Genomic DNA, 20,176 nt, shown 5'->3' with positions numbered 1-20,176 from the left:
GCTATATGTACCCCCTGAACTTCTAGAAGGCCATCTAACATATTAGTTCAACTCCTCATTTATAATGCTCACCAGGTTACTGTCAAGCTGTGCAGCCCAGGTGTGGCATTGCATGGTCAGTCTCAGAGTCCACCTTATGTGGATGTGGCATTGGCTGACCTGAGATCAAACTCTGGGGCACCAGGAGGTGGGGCTATGCCAGAGACTCTGACATTTGATGATCAAGAGGTGTAACATTTTTAGTCTAAGAGACTTTTCTCTCCCTTAAATGGTGTTTCTCTGTGTGTGCCCTGCTGCGTTTGTTTTTCTTCACCAGCTGCTCTGAGAGGTGTGCTTTGTTGTCTGGAGATATGTTTCTGTCCTGCCATAAGTACAGACCTTATCCCTGGCAGGTACCAAGATGTAAGGTCTCATGCTCAGTCTGTGTATTATACCTGCTTCTCCTTCTGGTATTGGATTGTGTACCAACCAATCTGTTTGGCCTGTCCTTTCAACTGCCTTTCACATTGCCCTAGTTGGCTCTGAGAAATGGAACAGTAAGAACCTCTGGTTTCCAGAAAAACAGGCATGAGCCATTCCTTTTTGGAGCAAACACACAGAGCTGCCGGTTTGTACAGGCATTACTTGCTGGTATAAAACCTCTTCAGATGCTAGGTTTGCTAAAACCTGGAGTCCTTGGTGCTGGAGTGTTCATTTTGGTGTGGAGACCTGGGGTTTTATCTGTTGGTTCAGCAAGAAGTGCTGCAGGTGCTGGTTCTGAGCCGGCTCAGTGGCTTAGAGCCCTTTTTGGAAGCTCTGCTGATGCTACAGCAGGAGTTTGGTGGCTAATGTGGAAGTTCCTTGACTGCCTTCCACCTCACAGGCACAGAGACCCTTTGGACAATCTGTGGTGGCAGAAACAATGCATAGAGTTGCCCTCTGGACGTATGTGCTGTGAAGGAAAAAAAGAAGTCACACATAACTGGAATTCGTGGAGATACATTGGCTCATGCACATGGCCTCTGCTTCTCCATCCTGTTCCTCAGGATGTGTGTAGCCTATTGGGATTGCATTGGTCTCTTTGTTTCAGAGACCAAAGGGCATTCACCACACAGAGCCAGCATGTCCCTGGGTGGGTCATGGGAGATGGAGGGGAAGAGGAGCACATTTGCAAGCTGTAGGTGATACATCAGAAAAGTTTCTGAGCTGAAGTGCATATGGACAACACATTTCAAAAATGCTCTCTTAATTGCTAGTTGCTTCCTTCTATTTTGTCTCCTTTTTTGGAGAGGATACTGGGCATCTGGAAAAGTGGCCAATTACCACAAAACCTTGGAAAAATACATGTTTCTTATGCCTTCCATGCTGGTCAGGAGATTTTGCCATGTAGTGTGGAAAACCACTGTGCTGTGTAATCTTGGCTATATGTTTTTTGTGTGTCCTTTCAGTCTGGGATCCGTTCCTTCAGACGGGTTTAAGCATAATATCTGAACCTTGAGGTGGGACTGTCATGTCACCCTTGCTCAGTCTGTATCACATAGGTGGTCTCCAAGATGCCATGCTTTTAGACTGTGGGTGAGGGTCTTCAGTACTGAGTGGAAAGAAAGATCATGAACTGCTAAATGACCTTTATATGCATGTATGGTTGCACAGGGACTGGAGCTGACATCAGCCAGGGCTGCTGCTCTCACTCTGTGCATTGCCCATTCCAGAACATTCTTGCCCTCTCCTATGCCTGGAACCTAAGTTTATATGGTGAGTCAGTTCAGGGAATTCAGCTGCCCGAAACTTGCTGATGGACAGGTTATTACACTTCAGCTTCTTCAGTCACCCGAACCAATTAATGGTGTGTGATTGCAGAGGTGTAGATGACAGTGCTCGGAAAGGAAAGCCTACAGTGAAAGGTGGGACTCCAGTAGCCTCAACCTTCAGATGAAATAATACAAAACTGTTCTGGAAGTGGTGAAGGTCATCACTTGGCTCTCTGTCACCAGAAGTGTTGGTGCCTGTGCCTTCTTTTAGCTTTGCACCATGTGCTTCTGCTGCTTCCCTTGTCTTGGCTCTGGCTCATTTCTCATGTTCTGATAAGCCAGCAGGAAACTATTTCAGGGGGAAAATGCAGATGTTTCTCTTTTACTTTAGTGAAGAGTATCTTGAGGGTCATCATGGATTGTGAGGATATCGGAGCAAGGAAGAGTTATTGTCATGTGGCTGGGACTGCCCCTTTGGCTTTGCCATGTTCTAAAATCTTGCAGCAGGTACTTCTGAATTAATAATAACACTGTTGTCCCAGTAAAAATGAACAAACAAGTTTTCCTTTATTCAAGGAATCGTCTTCTGTTTCTAGTCAGCCAGAATACCTTTTTTTTGTCTGCCTAGGCATCCCTCAACACACTGGCATCTGTCCATTCAGAACTTGCAGAGGAACAGTTGTTTTTTCACCCCCAAAGTATTTTAAACAGAGCCTCTTTGGGAGGGCTGCAGCATTTCAGACATTGCAAGGACTCAGTCCCCAAGACAAGTAGATCCTGTAGTGTCCTTTGGTCTTCTGGGATTTGCCAGACCTGAGGCTGCTCATAGGAAAGCTCCATGCCTTGGCATGGGCTCTGAGGCAGCCTCTTGCTCTCTAGTTCCCAAGGACTACAACTGCAGGGAAGGAGCTGCAGCCTGCTCCGCCTGGTAGGGATTTCTGTGTAAGGAGCTGCAGTGCTTAGTTGTTTCCTTAGAAATAATAAAGAAACAAATCCGTAGAAATCACCTCACACAAGGTAAGGGAGGTCTGTATGCAGGAGATTCCACAGATTGCCTGTTTATCTCAATTTTTTCTTTTAAAATTTCAAACTGCTTTGCTAGAATAATGCAGGAAAGTTGTTTTAATAACTGCAGGAAATGTCACAGTCAAACAATTAGATCCTGATTTGTTAGCTATTTGCTGGTATATGAGTGACATGAAAGATTTCTATGGGCTATATGCTTGATTGTTTATAAGAAGCATCCTAAATTCTTTAAAAAACATTGCATGATTTACTAGTTCCACACTTCTTTCTGTTCTAAAATCTTCTTATAAACTAAAAGTGATTAATGCAAAGTTACATGAATGGGGGAAATATCCATCAACTTTTTGTATACAACTTTAAGTTCTAAATTAGCAGTTGCCATTCAGAGATCAGACCATAATAAATTCAAAACATTTCCCCTGAAAAAAAATTTGACTAAAAAGTGAATCCAATGTTAAGAAATATTAAAAGAGAATTGGAGAAACCCACTGAGATCACACTCATGCTATAAGCAAACTAGATGATGACATACTAATCAGTGTAAAGAATAAATATGTGTAGAACTGGGTGACATGAGTGATCAAAATCACAGCTTTCAGACCTAGAAATCAGGTTTTTTTGGGGTTTGGTTTTTTTCCTACAGCTTGGAAAATATGACTGAGGATGTGATAAATGCTGTGAACTCAGCACACAGAGAACACAGTTAGGGAATGGTTATTTCTTTGTTTTCATGACACAAGAAATAGGGAGCATGCAGCACAATTGTTACATATAACAGAAAAAAAATATTTTTATATATCTATAGTGGGAAATAACTTGTGGAACTAATTGTCAGGAAATTTTTCCCAGCTAAAAGAAAGGAATGATACTAATGTGTAAGAAATTTGTCTATTGAAGACAGACATTATGAGGATGCAGTTTCTGGATTGAGAAATCTTCAGTCTTTCTAAATAGAAGTTTTGTTCTCAATTTCATAGTCACTGGGCATTTCATAATGATTTCAGCAGACAAATCTGGTGGGTTTTGGTTTTTTTTTTTTCATTTGTTTGGTTGTTTTTTCTGTTTTGTTTTAAAGCATTTCAAAATGTGTTTATTTTAAAAATAGGCATTTTATAAGTTTGGCAACCTGTCTTTCCTGGTGACCCATTAAGCATCTGTTTAACTTCTGCACTAACACAATTTTCTAATATTCCATTTTTTTGTAGTAAGAATATTCAAGTCTTTCTTGATTTTTTTCTTCTTTTTAAATTCACTTCCTTTTAAATTAACTTCGTAAGACTGACCATCTGAAGCAAACAGTCCTTTTAGGAGGATGGGCAAACTCCGTGCCGGTGCCACGGCAGTGGTGTCTGTGGCTTTTGTGGAAGTGGCGATTGCTGCGGGCAGTGCTCTCACACACACACCGAAAGATGCGTTACCCTTCTTCTCCCTTCTGTCACTCTGTCCCTTTGGCCGTAACTGCATCTCTCTGCCCTGTCCACGTTAGCCTGGGGCTGTGCCGTCCTGCTGCATTCTTCCAGCTGATCAGCTGCAATATCCTATGTCTGCTCCGTGACTCCGCTGCCTCCTGGAAGGGAATTGCCTATGGGGAGATGGTGACATGAGCCTGGGGGCCGAGGCGGGTGCCTCCTGCCGCCGGGCTTTCCCGGCCCTTCTCCGGTGTCTTCCGCCACCCGCAGCTCACCTGACCGCCACACGGGTGTGCTCCCGCCATACCGCACGGCGGCGGACGGACCCGGCGCGGCGGGATCGGGACCGCCGGTATCCGCCCGCAGCGTTCCCGCCGGGGTCGACCGTCCCTGCCTGGGCCGCAGCGGGGTCTGAGCTGGCCAGGGTACTGACCCGGCCCCTCCGAGCCCCTGGGCCCGGGCCCGGCCCCTCCCGGGGCAGAACTCGTCGTCTGCCGTCTTTGGAAACCATTTGGTGTCCTCTGGGGCTCCCACATCTGGAGTTCTTCTTTCGCACTTCTGGCAAGAGCTGCTTGGTTTTGTGTTTTGCTGGGCAGATGTGTTTTTTTTTTTCCCCACCCTTTTTTTTCTTTTTTTTTTTTTCTTTTTTTTCCCCCTTCTTTTAATAGACGTCAGAAGGCAGTGTCCATCTCCTGCAGCTCCTACTAAGGGGCTGCCTTGTCTGGCACCACCCAGTGTTTCCTTCTCCTTGCATGCTTGCATCTTTCCTTTTTCAACCTCTTCCTTCAACGTTTGAGGGCTATGGGCTCCTTGCAGGCTGCTTCCCCTATGATGCTTTTCCTGAGCCTTGGAAAGCTCTGGGCTATGGGCTGCCACCTTGTTTCCCTTGATGCTTCGGGTTCAGAACAGTGCTGTGCAGGTGCCCTCACCTCCTCTCTTGTACTGAGTACAATCTGCAGCTCCATATCTCACATCTGCCCACTGGTTAAAACTGCAGCTATAATGAAAAAGGGAGCCTACCTCCATTTTTAGGTCTTAGGCAAGTTTCCTGTGTCCATTGTCAATTTGAGAAGCCAGGACCTTGCATGCTTTGCCTCTGCTTCCTGAATCTCCGCAGTGGCAGCTTTCTGAGACCCCCATGAAGATGACTGCCGGAAGAGTGTTCTGTGACCTGCACACCTTCTGCCAGGCCTCAACATCTACAAAAAGACTAGGGATTTGTCTGAATTGACTTGACTTCCTTGGACTAAACTCTGTTACAGCAACTCCATCACCTAAAGTCAGAGCTCCAAACACTGCTTCTGCCCCTTGTTCCTGGGTCTGGCCCTGTGTGCCTGCCCTTTGTCCTCAATCCCTGCTGACAGTGCCCAACAGTGTGTTTGCTGTGACCTGTGGTGCCTCAAGGCAACTCCAGGGTAAAGGTGTTAGACAGACCTGCTGCCACATCCCCTTTTGCACTCTCCAAGGTGCTGTCCTGGGCCTGACCAGGAGGGCAGAGACCCTGCTCCCAGACCAATGGCTCCTTCATGTGAGTCCGCATAGGCCCTGGTCTGGGTTTTAAAAGCCCTCCATCCCTTTTAGGAAACATACTTCTTTTGGCCCAGCCTGGACTTGAAGAGAGTTGGAGACAGTGTATAGACCATCTAGTTTAAAACCTCTGCCTCTCAGTCTTCTTCAGGGCCTCTTTGATGTGTTTTGCTCCATTTTGCCTTGGAGGTGGGAGGCAAACACCTGTTGAATTCAGTTCTGCAGAAAAAATATCCATCACCTAGGAAGGTGAATGACTCTTCAGGAGCTCCAGGTGACACCAGTCACTGTAGTAATATTCTTTCTGGTGTGGGAAAGTGATAGGGTTGTGTTTCTCAACCTTCAATTCTCCAAATATCTCATAAAACAGGGCTTCAGGATTGCATCATACATTAGCTGGGCACAGTTTGAGTAGGCCCAAGTCTTACTCAATGTCTGTCTAAGAGGTTATGCAACAAAAACTCATGGCTGGAGGATGTGTGCTCATTATCTGCAGAGGAACATTATTCCTTCCTCTTGCTCCATCTCATCTCTCTGCATTAAAGCCCCTGTGCTGGATGTGGAAATACTGAGCTGTACTTTCATGCTAGCTGGATGCTTCCCTGTCTGCACTCCCAAGCATGCTAGCTGTGGGTGGAGGAGAAAATTCATGTCTCTAACTATGGACCACTGGTGCTTTTCTGACATAATTGTTTTGAGCAGTCTTCTTTAGACAGGCTTTAGAGAAGCTGTGTCAATCCTAACCTATGCAATAAAGAGACACAGAGCACAGCCTGGGCAAGATAAGTGTAGGGACTCTAGAATGAGATTCAGAGACAGGAAAGTAATGTGGCTTCTAGTCCTCCACCCACATTTGGAGAGGATTCCCTGCCAGCCTAAGCCATACCAGAGCTCTGAGCTGGAGATCTGACACCTTGAAAGACAGGAGCATGACTATTGGAAACAACTTTGGTGTTCCTCTATGGGCCTAACTATAATGGATCTGCAGAGTTTATATGGAACAAAATGTGACTCTTCTGACAATAAGCTGCTTCAGAATCTTCTAGCTGGATGGGAATTAAACCAAGCAAAGTGCAACCTCATGATGCAAAGGGTGACCTCATGCAATGTGGTGGAAGAGCTCCAACTTCCTTTCTTCCTTATCAGTGTCAGCTGCCTAAGCTTTTGTAAGAATTAGGCACAGCACATGGTGCCTGAGTTTATTGAACTCAGAAAAGGGACCTTGCAAGGACTAGTTTGTACCTCTCCCCTCCTGTTTAAACTGGACACAACTTACTTGTATCTTGCTCTGCCCTGTTTTCCTTATCTTTCCATTTTCCCAGCAGGTGAGTAATTCTAGGAGAGGGAATATCATATTCTTATTTCACAATATGGCTGATAAAATGCTCTTATGAAGAGAAAACAATTGTTGTGTAACCCTTCTGCCTCCCAGATCAAATGCCAGGTGTTAGGAGGGTACAGAGACCTGTTCAAAAGTCATAAGAAATGCTGCCCTAATTCTAGCTGTGATAGCTGCAATGAGGCTAAACAAGGCAAGAACAAGCCTTCCTCTTTGACAGCAAGGGTAAATGGAAGCCAGAGGTCACCAGAATGGAATTAGTTTTTTTCTCATTACTTAGAGTCAAACACACTAGTTGCAGGGAGTTGTTGGGAGACTTTAGCACTTTCCTGCAGGGGAGGGGTCAAAATTGTAAATGATCAGCTGATAGGCAGGTAAAAGATAGACATGCCTAGTGGACCACTGTTATAAGAACATGGGTGGTAGTTTGTGTTATCATATTAAAGTCACTGACTTGAGCCTTCTGTGGGAGAAGAGGAGGCTTGAGCCCAGGAGGCTCATTGGATAGGTGGATCCAATGTGTTTGGACCCTTTTTTTGTGTTGCTCATGCTGCGTGATGGTTGTATGGCTGTCATGTTGGCTGGTGCTGATCCAAGCATCTGGTGAAAATGAAAGCTGAGGTTTGGCCATCTCCCTTTTTTCTTTCCCTTTTGCTGTAGACATTGTTCGCAGTGACATTGCCCTGGATAAGCAGAAAGGCTGTAAGATCGCCCAGCATCCTGACATAATGTTGGAGCTACAGAGGGAAAAGGCAGCTCAGATGCACTTGGTTTTGTTAAAGGAGCAGTTTTCAAACACATACAGCAACCTCACATTAACAGGTAAGGCTGCAAGACCAGCTCTGGAGCCAGGTGCTGGAGCAAGTTCTTGCTAACTCACAGGTGTGTTAAAACCTTCGGGTGCTTCACCTCTGTATGAATCAGCATCTCTCTGGCTGCCTCTATTTCCTACCAAGATTACTGGGTGCTGGGAGGGAAAAGACCTGCAGGAACTTGTGGTGGACTCATAAGGCCTCTGCAGCTGGCACCTACACAGACACTCCAGATTTGGTGCCCCTGGACAGAACATTTTCTGCAGTCTGACCTAAGCAGAATACCACGACATGTGAAGTGCTGGAGAAATCTCCCTGCTCATGGTTCACGTCGATAGGGCTGCAGCAATTACTAAATTTGGAGTCCTTTAAGCTGCAGCTGATTTTTTTCTTTCCAGAGCATGCACTTTGTGTGAACCCAGTAAATATTAAAGAGCAAATATAAAGGGATAATGGCCCAGACAGAGATGAGAGGATACTTTTTTTCTGGCAACTGTTTGTATTATCCAGGGAACAGATTCTCAAAGGATGGAGGAGACTGCCACAATTTGGATACACATTTAATGGTGCTTGTAAAGGACTGATGTCTTCAGGCAGTGAGTGGGCAGAAGGATGAGATCCCAGCAGCCAGCAGTGTCCTTTCATAGCTGTTCTCATCACTACAGCTGGATGAGCCACAGACGATGGGAAGGAGGAAGAGACTAGTAAATCAAACAAGACCTCCTCCTCTTGCTGGGTCCCTTTCCTGTGAAAGGCAGAGACACATTCGATTTGTATGGGAGAGAGGGCCCGCACACTCTAGGGAGGAGATGGCAAGCCCAGTGGTGGCCCTGCTGCTGGACTGGGAGAGGCAAGTGGGTCCTGCGCAACTTCCCTGCCTCTGCTGCCACCCCTACTTCAATGTCCAGCACCTGCCTTTAAGCTAACACTTGTCCTCTGTGTCCTTTCCAGGGACAGCAGTGCGGTGGTGAGCTCTGGTTCTCAGGGAACATCAACTGTGCTGGACCTCTGGGGGTCCCCACAGAGGTGGGATGGCAATACCAGGGCTGGCAGAGGGCTCAGCCCTAGGGAACTGTGGCATCAGGGCAATGAGCGTGGCTGATGAGTGTGGCTGAATTGAGTCATTCCTGAAAGCCCAGTGTTTAAATGGGATCCTCAGAGCCGTTTCTCATTCTGTGTAACGTAATCCACTTGGCTGTTTATTCCCAGTACAACTGCTGGAATCAACATTGTCAGCTTTTCCCCTGACAACTTGCTTACTTTCCACTAAACAAACTTCCCTTGAGAAGAGAAGCTGATCTCCCCTATCCTCATTCCCTCACTGCTTCAAAAACTCTCCAGCATTGCTCACATTTTTTACAGAACCTGCAGAGCAGAGGTGGTACCTGGCTATCAGCGCTGCTCTTAGCCTTTCCAAGTGTGTTTACAGGATAGTTCAGCAGGTTTTAGCTCTACCTCTCCAGGAGAGAGAGAGCAATTTCACCAGAATATTACCCAAAGAACTATTTTAATGTCTTTTAACTCCCTTTGAATGTGAGCAAGGCAACTTCATAATTGTTATGAAGTTTAATCTTCTATTTCATAGGCATAGTCTGAGAACATGGACTCCAGACAGCTAAGCATAATATTTAACTGGAACTCTACTAACTTGTGTAAATATTTCCCTTCCCTGTGATGGATCTGGTGTTTGGGGTGGGCAAAGGGGATTGTACATCTGTTTCAGAAGGGCATTCCTTACCTTCAAAATTCAATCAGCCGGAGTTTGCTTGAGGACTTCTTTTTGTTCTGCACAGTGTTTTTTTATGGTGCAGAAGGGAGGCCCTAGGTCAACAGCAAGGTACATGGGCCAAGGTTCAGGAGCAAGGATCGAGACCTGTTTTGGGACGGGGTAGTGAAAGACTGAGTTTGCAGAGATGGAGTATCCAGGGAATCCCTGAGAATGGGGTTTCCTCCCTGGAGGTCTGTATCCAAGAGTCACTTGGCTTCATGCAGTGCACGTACTGTGTATGACCCTCTGTACTCGATGTCCAGCCTAGACTGCAGAAATATCCAACCCCATGCCTTTGAGAGGTGCTCCTACTACTGCTGGCTCCTGCAGCACTTTAATTGTATCAAAGAAATAAATGGAGTATTCCAAAGTCATCTGAGAATAAAGGTGCTTTTTTGATCTTACTCCACAAGAGCTTGGGGGTAGGACTACTACCATGAGGCATTTTTATTCCTGTTCTACTACTGCTACCACTGTAGGGACTTGGATAAAAAGTCCCATTTTCTTCCTCCTCTTCCCACATGACATGCTTATAAGAACAACTTGAAAGATAATAGACCAGCCCTCCCCCTCTGTCTGCGAGTGTGGGCAAGTGATACTGCCATCAAACTTCCATGTAGTATCCTCCTGGCTTTAAGAATGAAAGCTCTTAAGAGTGCAGGGAGTGTGATTCTGCAGTCCCTGTGACATCCATGTAAATCAGGGGCTTTTTCCAATCTATCCACCAGCTGTACCTGGTTCCCAACGTACTCCCTATCTCAGCAATCCAGCAGGGTTGTGGTTTTGCACTGGTGTCTAAACTGCTCCCAGCAGCAAGTACCTCCAAGGTGAGAGGGTGTCTTAAAATGAAACGTGTTTTTTTGTGCTAAGACACAACTGAGGCTGAGTTAAACCAGGCAGTCTTTCTGTCTCTCATTCCTTCAGGAACACATTAGGCTCTGGCTTAGGCCACTTTGATTTCTCTAGACAAGTATGAGCTTTCCTCAGCTCCTGGCTGCAGGTTCTCTCTTGCATCTTGCATTTGCTTTCTGTACGTGATCTTTCTAGGCTTAACAAGCCTGCCTCTCTGAGATGGGTGATAGTCTTTCATCTGTGACAGTACTATTTAAAATGCCGTATTATATTCTGAGGCTTATTAATCTTTGCTGCTTCCCACTTGGTGCTCTGAGTATCTCGTTTCACAGATCAGCGTCTCTTGGGTGAGCTTGTGGTAGAGCAGGGGGAGAGTGCACAGCAGCACCTGCTTTTCTCTGGGAAGTGGCTCTCTCAGTGCTGCCACAGTGGGATAGGTGAGGAGGAGGAATCTAGCTCTAGAAACTCTTCTTTGCTCCTTTCCACTCAAGTTAGGTGGAGCAAGTGATGATTCTTTTATGTCTTGTATCAGCAGAAGGAGAATTTGCAATCATCACAGCAGGCCCCCCTCCCTTGCAGCTCTCAGGAGAAATAGCCCAGTGACAGTGAGGTGGAGCCCTGTAGCTGAGGGGTGAACACACAGCACTGGGCTGGCAGTGGTTAGGTGTGAACTGCCCAGGGCAGCAAAGACACAACTCGCATGCAGGTTTTAAGGAGGGAGATTGTGGAGAATGGGGCAGCAGCCAGAAGAGCTTTGATAGAGTAGGTCTTAAACCATCTGGGGTGCTGGTTTGGGCTGGGTTCCTGTACTGTATTTGCACTTTAAGAGATGAGATATCTGGAGGTTTCTGCACTGTTAGTAAGTAAAGCCTGTTAAGCCTAATAGAATAGGTTGCTCAGGTCAGCAGACATATGTGAAAAACTGTCCCCACCTGTATTAACATGGTGTTAACTGTAACTGAGCTTCCCAAGATACAAGAATGAACCATAAATCTGCTTTCAGGAGTTCCCATCCTGAGGGAACAGAACAGTGCCCCACTTCTCATTCTGAAATAGCCAAAATGTCTCCTCTTTTTGCTCTACCTCCTGCTAGAAACTACCATGCAGGTTACTTTGCTGCATCAAGAGACTGGTGATGGCAGCTCCCTGACCTATTTTGCCACACTCATCTGCACTGGAGTGCCAGTAAGAAGGCTCCAGGGTGTGTGGTGGGAACTCCCCACCCTGTCACATTATGAGACACAGCCTCTAAAAGTAGCTGTCAAAGGAGGACACTCTCCCCAAAGGGTGTATATAGTGTTCCCAGCAGATCCTCTATATTCCCACTGCGCTAAAGGGTGTTAGCAGAGTCCCTTTCAGCTGCACTGAGAGAGATCTGGAGGATTAAAATCAGGTGGGACCTACTGGGATCAGAGTTGAGAGCTGCCTCAGGGTGCATTTCACTGCACCCTGGGTGCCTCCAACACTGCAATCAGGTGTTTTGCATTGGTATCCCATTGCCACTGTTAAGGTCATTAGGTAACTTAAACTCTGCCATAACAGCAGCTCTTCGTGAGGCTTTTCTTGCAGAAGGTGACTTTCAAAGGTGCTCCTAACCAGGTAGAGACCTTTATCATCCAGAGTAAGTGGTCTGTGCATGCGAGGGGGTGGTGATGGAGGAGAGTGTGCGTCAGCTTTTCCTTATAGTGGTGTAAGTGGGAGCAAAGCAGATCATGAAGGAGCTTAAGTGTGTGTGTGTGTGGCTGCTGCAGAGCAATCATACATGGGGTGGCATGGAACAAGGGAAAGGGCAATATGTCTGTGTGAAAAGCTTGCGAGAGAGTTTGCCCCACAGAAATATGTTTTTCTCTTCTCCAAAGACAGCCACAGCCACAGTTGTGCTTGTTCCTTGGCAGGGAATCACACAGCTCATGTCGACCACCTGTGACATTTGTGTTTCCTGTGAGCCTCCCCTGGTGTTTTTTCTTTTTCCTGTTGATTTCTATGGGGTTTATGAGCTGGTGGTCCTGGAGCAGAACCTGGGGCATTTGGTTTGGAGGGGACTCAGAGGCAGCCCTTGCAAGGGAGAATGTGCAGAGAGCACAGACTGCTGGTAAGGATTGCACAGGGCTGACAAGGATTTTGGTGTCTGTGCTGCTGGGTGGAAAGGTTCCCCTGCTTGTTTTTACTGGAGTTTCCCCCAGTTACATAGTTTTATTTGTAGTTATAGCTAACACCATGAGACTGGAGGTTTGGAGGGAGGAGGGGGCACCTTGGGAGATGGGCTCTGGGGGGGGTTCTTGTAGTGGTAAGTGCAGCTTCCTTGTCTTTTCGGCACCTTGTTTGGGATCTGCCTAGACATCCTGTGGTCTGCACAACAGTAATGTGTATTATAGCTATTTTACAGGGGCTTCCTGGGTTGCTGTGTGCTGTGCTGGCTCTCCAGCTGCCCTTCAGGACCGTGCTCTCTGTGGCTTTGCAACAGTTCTGTGAGGGGCTTTCAGATCAGGCTTTCTGCCCTTCTGTCCACCACAGCCTGTTATGTTAAACATGTTATCTACAGCATCGTGAAAAATAGATCTGAAAAGGACCTCAAGAGGGCATCTTCTAGCCTTTTTAGTGACAAATCAACTGTACCTGGACCTTCCCACATGGGAAAAGGTGCATAAAGAGAGGCAGTATCTTCTGTGGAACCAGCTGATACACTGGGAAAAACAAATAAGCTTGAGGGAGCTTGAACACTTTGTCAGGGCTAAAGAAAAAAAAGCAGCATTCAGTGCTAAATACACAGTAAAAATAATTTCTTCTAGTCCGTCTCCTTGATTAGCACAACAAGGGTACTGGTGAAAAAGATTCATCTGCAAGGGGAAGACAATAATGTCACCAGATCCTATGGGAAAGAGACAGAAAATTGCTGTGAAACACTGGTGGTTTCCTTGGGAGGAAGAAACTAGAAGAATTGTAATATGTCTTTAAAACAATATTTGTAGCAAGCCCATAGTTAATGACCAGCAAAGTTGCCAGGTCCATTTCGAGGATGGTTTGCAGGTGTCTTCTGAGACCTTGGGATTAGAACTGAGGGGATGGTGCTGGGGAAAATAAACCATGAAAAACAATCTCTTGTAACTGAGTATTTTTGTACTATTAGCAGTTGTTTATATGAGCTCATTCTGAAGCAAAGTGGCTATTTGCTTTTACTGCATAGTTTTCCGAGATCGTTTTGGTGCATAGTTGAAATACATTGCATTCTGTGTGAAGCCAGCAGGTTGTTGGGGCTCAGTGGCTGGGCACTGGCATTGCCCAGGTTGTGGGGGCATCACTATTAACTGATCCAAATGATGTGGCTTTATCCTTGTTCTTAAATCTCTTGAGTGTACCTTCCCTCAGGTATAGGCTCTAGGGCATAATTATATCATTATGGAGATGGTGTTTTTAAAGTCTCTTGCTTCAATTTAAGCCCATTATAGCAAGTCCTCTCCCCATGGACACGTAGAGCAGCTTACAGCACTATTTTCCTATTTGCAGAAATCTTTTACATATTTGAGGCTTGTTATCATGTTTCCCTGAAGACTTTGTTCTCTACGCTGAACAACTGCCTTTCTTTTGCTTTTTCCTCGTGGCCATGTTATTTTCGAGTTGAGTGACACATGCATGGTCAATTCTGCCTCTTGAGGTCCCTTTCAGTTCTATTTAATTTTTTTTTTTTTTTTTTTTTTTGGTGGTTCTGTGTTTTGTTGGGGTCTCTTGTGCTCTCTTCGTTTGCTTTGAGCTATTTTTGAAGTGTGTTGCCTTGAAATAAGCCCAGTATTGTAGCTGAGGCCTTTCTTGACCAAGAATAGCCAGCAGAGTTATTTCACCTAACTTGGTACAGTGTTGCTTGTTCATGCCTATGCTTTTGTGTACCCTTTCCCAACCAGCTGTGCATTCCCTGTATGGAATTTCAACTAGACTATGTTTTCCTCATTTTCTAATTAAAATGTTATAAGAAACTGGAGGTAAAGCCTCGCGAAAGTAAAGGTTTATAACATCTGTTACCTCTCTCTTGCATATAAGACCCTTTTATGCTGTAAAAGAGGAGACAGGTTGGCTTCACATGGCAGGGCTATTGCTTCCAGCTCTTCCTTGCAGATTTCTCAAATTTTTTTCCTGGAATTGAAGTTACATTGACTGGCATGCTATTTCCTTGAGTTTTCAACCTGTTGAATACAGAAACAATTTGCCCATTTTCAGTATTTTGAAATGTCAGTTGTCTTCCAGAAATTCCCAGAGATAGTTGCTGATAAACCTCAGCCTCCTTGATAACATCACACCTCAATACTGTTCATTCTGTTTGTGTGTGCTACTAAGCCTCACACTCTTGTTCTGCTGCTTTTAATGGCATTAACTTTGCAGTCTTAGTTATCCTTTTTTTGTGAAGTCTGACCCAACAAAAGCATTAAACATTTCAAGTTTGTATCTGCAATTCTGTGACTTGATTGCTATTGTGAAATTGTGTCCCAGTTTATACCTCTCTGCTTCCTGAGACAGCTGCGAGCCAAACCCCTGGGATTCTCTGCCTCCTCTTACCCTAATTAGTAGTTTTACAACTCATTGTGTGCTGACAGCATGTGTGTGTGTGAGAGAGGTCAGGAAGGTGAATCTCTTTTTCAGGTGACACCGTCTAGTTTGTTAAGCAACACTTTGGCTTTCTCATTATCTGATTTGATTATTGCTTTTTTAACTGTGGGGAATGTGGCTTCTTATTCTGTGTTCAGTATTTATTAAATGCCATTTACTGTGCAATTAAACTAGCCTCACAGAAGAAGCTATTTTATAAACTGTGTATCTTAAAATTAGCAATTATATGTACATTATAATATGTAATGTGATTACCAGAACCAGCCAGTTCTGGGTGCTGTGTAGGGAATAAAGAAAACACATAAACCTAACAGAAAACAGATTTCACTGGGAGGGGGGAGGGTTGACAGGCACTAACAGCTTTGGAAGGGTTTGTGGCATGTTCAGTGGCATAAACCAATCTATTAACCTTTTCTCCCTACTCAGAGGTGCTGAACTCTTTGGTCTGTCTCTTCCCACTGATGTAGTTATCAAATGTCTCCTCGTTACCACTGGCAATCCCTGCTGTGAGTGGTTTCTGTCAAACACTTGGCTCTTTCTCTCTGTCCCTTTATCCTGGTGCCATTCCTTTGTACTCATCTACATCAGCCTGATGGAGTTTGTTTCTTCTTTGTGTACTGCAAACCATGGAGGAGTCTGAGATTTATCCTTATCATACCCCCACACAAAGATAATTTATATTTTTTTCCTTATCTTGCTGCATGTTAACAAAACACCATTTTTCTTGAACTCTTTTCATTCACTTGCCAAAAATCTGGGTTTACTAAAGCCTGTGTCCTTACACTGCACTGCTTTTACCCTGCTGTTCTTTTCCCTTCTAGTCCTAATGAGCATAAACACTTGTTTCTGGCTCCTTCACCCATGGTGCTTTCCACCTTCATGTTTTTTCTCAGTTTTTCTATGCTGATGGAAATCAAGCATTGAGGACTCTCATTCCTAGTTTTATTCCTGTCTCTTTTTTCACATTTTTCTTTCTTGGTGCATTCCAGGAACTTGATGTAAAGCTGTGTCTGATGTCTTCCTTTCCCAGCAAATGTGTGGGCAGTTAAAGGTTCCTAATTACCAGTGTGTTCTGTGTTTCAGATGCTCCCAATAAGCCTGTGCTTCTGATCTCCCTGATTTTGTAGCCTAAAGCAGACCCCCAATGTGGCAATGTCTGGGCTCCTTCCACTCTTATGTTACACCGAGGTTTTTATACCTGCCCTTTGTACTACTGAATTTTATCCCCTGCTTTTATGTTGGGCCCCAAGATCATGCAGACCTTCTCATTTGGTGTTTCTCATCCTCTGCTGTACAGATGGTAGTTTTCCTCTTTGTCAGTATCATGCTTAGCTTTGACTTTCAACCTCTGGAGCTTGCTTTGTTTCTCACCATCAGGTTAGAAAACCCCTTTTCCCTCTACAAACAGCACCCAAATCTTGTGGATTTTTCTCTTTCATAAGCTGAACAGATTTGACTTCTTAAGGTTCACTTTGCCAAAATCCCTCCATAGCTCCTCCTTTGTCCTGTGGCTGTGTGCAGGACAGACTTTTCCATCCTGGAGATATGAGCTCTGTTTTGTTTTCCTGTACGTGTATTATCTTGTGCTTGGCTGAATTAAAGCGCTCTTGGTTGGATGGTGGCCATTTAGCAATACAAATTGGATCGCAGGGTAAACAGGGGCTATTTTGTTAGTTATTTACTAACCTACGTTTGTGTCTGCAGGCTGCCTCCAAGGACCTTATGTTTATCTAAATGGTTGGTAAAAAAGCCTGTATCCTGTGGAATGGGAAGCAGGTGATGGATACATTTTTCTCATCAGCCACTTCTATCCATCTAGTAATGCCAAATTATTCTATTAATGCAAGCTCTTAAATCAAGTTGTAACATCAGTTAGACAGGACTTGATACTGTATGACATATGCTGGCTGGTAATTAGTTGAGACATAAATATAATGAATTATCAGTAGATTCTCATATTGGCTGTTAATTACTTTGTCTAGATCTGCTGTCAGGCAGACTGGCTGTCACTCCGTAGGTCAGCTACTCTTACCTAGGCACCGGCACTGGGTTAGGGCTTTCCTGCCCTTCTAGAATTACTTGGCATTCCAAGATTTATTAAAAATTAGCAACAACAGGTCAGAGTTCTCCTTAGTGTGCTTGGAGGTGCAAATTATCTAGAGTTAACAGTATTTATCCAAAGCAGATGTTATCTAATACATCTCTTGGTCATCATCACCATCTTTTTCCTAAGTACAGAATGCACATATCAATCTATTTTGTAATTACATTGCTAATTTTATCATGTGCACAAAATAATATATCTGTGTCTCTGTTCACATTTCCCTCCTTTCCTCTATATTGAAATTTCCACTATGAACTTAAGACTTTTTTTTTCTGTTGTGTTTGCTAAGTACTTTCTTAATTTTCTACACTTTGCAATTTGCAGTGGTTGCTATTTCTTTAGCTTGACAGTCGTGGCTTATGTTGTTTCCTGTTATTGCTGTCTGTACCACTGTATAAGGATGTTTCCAGCCAAAATACCCTTCTGTCATCATGGTGGTGGAATATGTTGATTTTGGCCCTCTAAACCACCTAAAAAAACTTTTGAAAACCTTTAAATCTCCTTTGGTTTTGTTTTTTTTTTTCCCCAGTGTTTTTTTCCCAATAATTTAATTAGAATTTTTTTCCCATCTGGAGGCATTGAAGCACCTTGTGTGTATATTTCTGATGGGGATTACAGTCCCACTAGTTTTTCTCAAACTAGGCTTTGAAAAAGGTGGCTGCCAATGTGGACAAAGCATGGAACTCTGACTTTCTTGTGTTTTAAAAAAATTCCTAGCAAACTGTGACATAGCAGCAAATTTTGTTGCAGTTGGAGGATATTACTGGCTTCAGTGCTTCAGCTACCATCCCTATGTACTTGCTCCCAATTCAAAATAACCTCAAAAGTTAGTTACATTGGGAAGCCTGCAGCTGGGAACTGGGATATACTTCTGTGGTGTGCAGGATACATCCCTGACAGACCTGTGCATTCTAGCTGGGCTAAGTGGTGGAGAAAACAGGGGAGAGGAGTGGTTGGTAAGCCTGGCTTGGCAGGGGGTGATGGGGATAATCTCTGCGGCCGGACCCTGGCTTCTGCCTGCACCGCTGCTCGGTGGGGGCACTGCCTGCTGGTGGGAACGCAGTGTGGTTCCTAAGGCTTGTTCTCCAGTTGCTCCCTCTAACCCCTTTTCCATCTGTCTGTTCATTTATTATTTACTGCTTTCTCTTCCTCTCTTCTTGCATAGCTGGTTCCCAGTGCTCCTGACTCATGAAAGGGCTGTCTTATGGGAAACACAAGGGCAGCAGCAAACACCACTGATCTGCCAGCCTTCCCTGTTGTGGTGTCAGGAGTGAGTGGCACATGCTGTTAGCTAATTGAATTCTTTAACAGTTTTCCAAGTTGAAAAATAGGTCAGAATCCTGGAAATAAGATGTTTGCAGTCCCACACATAACCTGTGCTCTACTTTTCAGGGGATTGCAGTGGGGTGGCAAAGTAATGTGAGAGCCTGTGGAAATACATGGTTTGTGCAGCTAAATGTGGTGTGGGGAAGAGCGAGGTTACAAGGTGTTTAAAAGAAATTTTGGGTCTCTTTTTACTTCATTAAGTTTTATATTAGGTTGCTGTGCCAAGAGACACAATCATTGACTTCCTTAAAGAAATTAAAAGCTCCATGAATTTGAATAGTGGTTTTTTTTGTCCCCTGTTGAAAAGGTGGTAAAAGGAAAGGTCTTGCAGGACAAAACAAAATGGGTTCAAGTATAATTCTATTAACTAATTAGGAGAACCCTGGAAATAGGGCTGAGACTCACAAGCTTTTTTTCTTCTTTTTGCTGGGGCACTCCAAGAATTGGATCACCTGGGGAAAGCATGTTTAAGAAATACCAGATGGTCTCTGCGATGCTCCAGCTGTGGACAATCACTCCCAGCCAGGCAATCTGCCTTGCTGTAGAAGCCCTCTAAAACTGTGCTGCCCATTTGTCATGCTTCTCCAATTGCAGCGCTCTGGATAGCTTCTTTTTTCCTTGTCTGGCTCTTCCTTTCCAGTTTTTATCACCCACCCCCTCCATGAGCTAATGTAGTAACATCCCTTCATTGGCTATAAATCCATTGAAGAGCCATATATAAAATATTACTTTGTTAGGGAAGATTGGGAGACATCTGTTTTTTACCCATAAGAGTCAGTCTTGACTTGTCTCCTATGATGATGTGACTATTTATATATTTGTAAAAAAAAAACAAAAAACAAACCAAACAAAGAGAGAGAGGAAAGATAGGAATCCTACAATTTAAGGGGAGCCTCTAAACAGAGGAATCTAATTCAGCTCGGATTTGTTTGGAGGATAATACCTGGGGGGGAGCACAGGCCAAGAAATTGCTTAGATATCTGACAAAGTAACAGTTTTACCAACTTCAGAATTTTCTCCTGGAAACCTTTTTATGTTGTATAACTCTTCCTAGGTTATCCTCAGCACATACAGACCCAGGAAAACTGAGTTTAAGTCATCGTGTATTATCTGCTGTATAGAAAAGTATAGAAAAGTGACAGTCCTTTGGTCAGTTGATGCCTAAAGCCAAAGGGGGGATGTACATTTGTAAAAGCAACAGTATGTACCTGTAGAGGCTTTGCATTTAGGTGGGGATGGCAGGGCATGGTGTCTGAGTCTGCTGGGATGAACTGCCACTCACCTGACCTTCTCAGCATTAGTTCCTTGCTGAGCTGCCTGCTTTTGCTCATATATATGGCATTTAGCCTATGTCCCTATCCCCTTGCAGGACAAGGGCTTTGGTTTCTGTGAGCCTGTGCATGGGGAGGGCTGGTTCTGGGCACCCCAAGGTAGTGGTGGTATGAGAGCAGGATGCTGGGGGTGCCTGCCATGGAGCATGGCATGAGAGCCTGGGAGGATGCAGGGCCTCTGGGCTTGCTGTGGCAGTGCTGTCCCAAACAGACAGCCAGGCAAGCTTGGGATATTTCTTGATCTTGCTGCTGGTGTGAGCCATGGAGAGAGATGCTCTGTCAGCCATGCTGAGGTTTCAAGGAACGGGTCTGTCTATGTAAGGAGGGTGTTTGGGGTGAGCTGGGTGGGGTGCAGG

The 20,176-nt window shown here is 44.7% G+C and overlaps 1 protein-coding gene across 4 annotated transcripts in view; it reads left to right on the top strand.

Annotated features, from left to right (window-relative positions):
• HPSE2 (heparanase 2 (inactive)) overlaps nucleotides 1-20,176 on the top strand; it is a 109,692-nt gene that overhangs the window by 5,179 nt on the left and 84,337 nt on the right. For 2 of the 4 annotated variants that reach the window (XM_071748570.1, XM_071748569.1), the window contains exon 3: nucleotides 7,692-7,853. The exons of 1 other annotated variant lie outside the window; for it this stretch is intronic. In XM_071748570.1, the coding sequence (XP_071604671.1) occupies nucleotides 7,692-7,853 (162 nt within the window). Of the gene's footprint in view, nucleotides 1-6,523; nucleotides 7,018-7,691; nucleotides 7,854-20,176 lie in introns of those variants that run through there. One more of the 4 variants, XM_071748573.1, reaches the window with a different exon arrangement.

This window comes from Heliangelus exortis, chromosome 7 (assembly GCF_036169615.1).
Source record: "Heliangelus exortis chromosome 7, bHelExo1.hap1, whole genome shotgun sequence".
In the NCBI taxonomy this organism is placed as follows: Eukaryota; Metazoa; Chordata; class Aves; order Apodiformes; family Trochilidae; genus Heliangelus; species Heliangelus exortis.
Note: the sequence above shows the minus strand (reverse complement) of the source record. Positions and strands in the feature narration are given on the sequence as shown.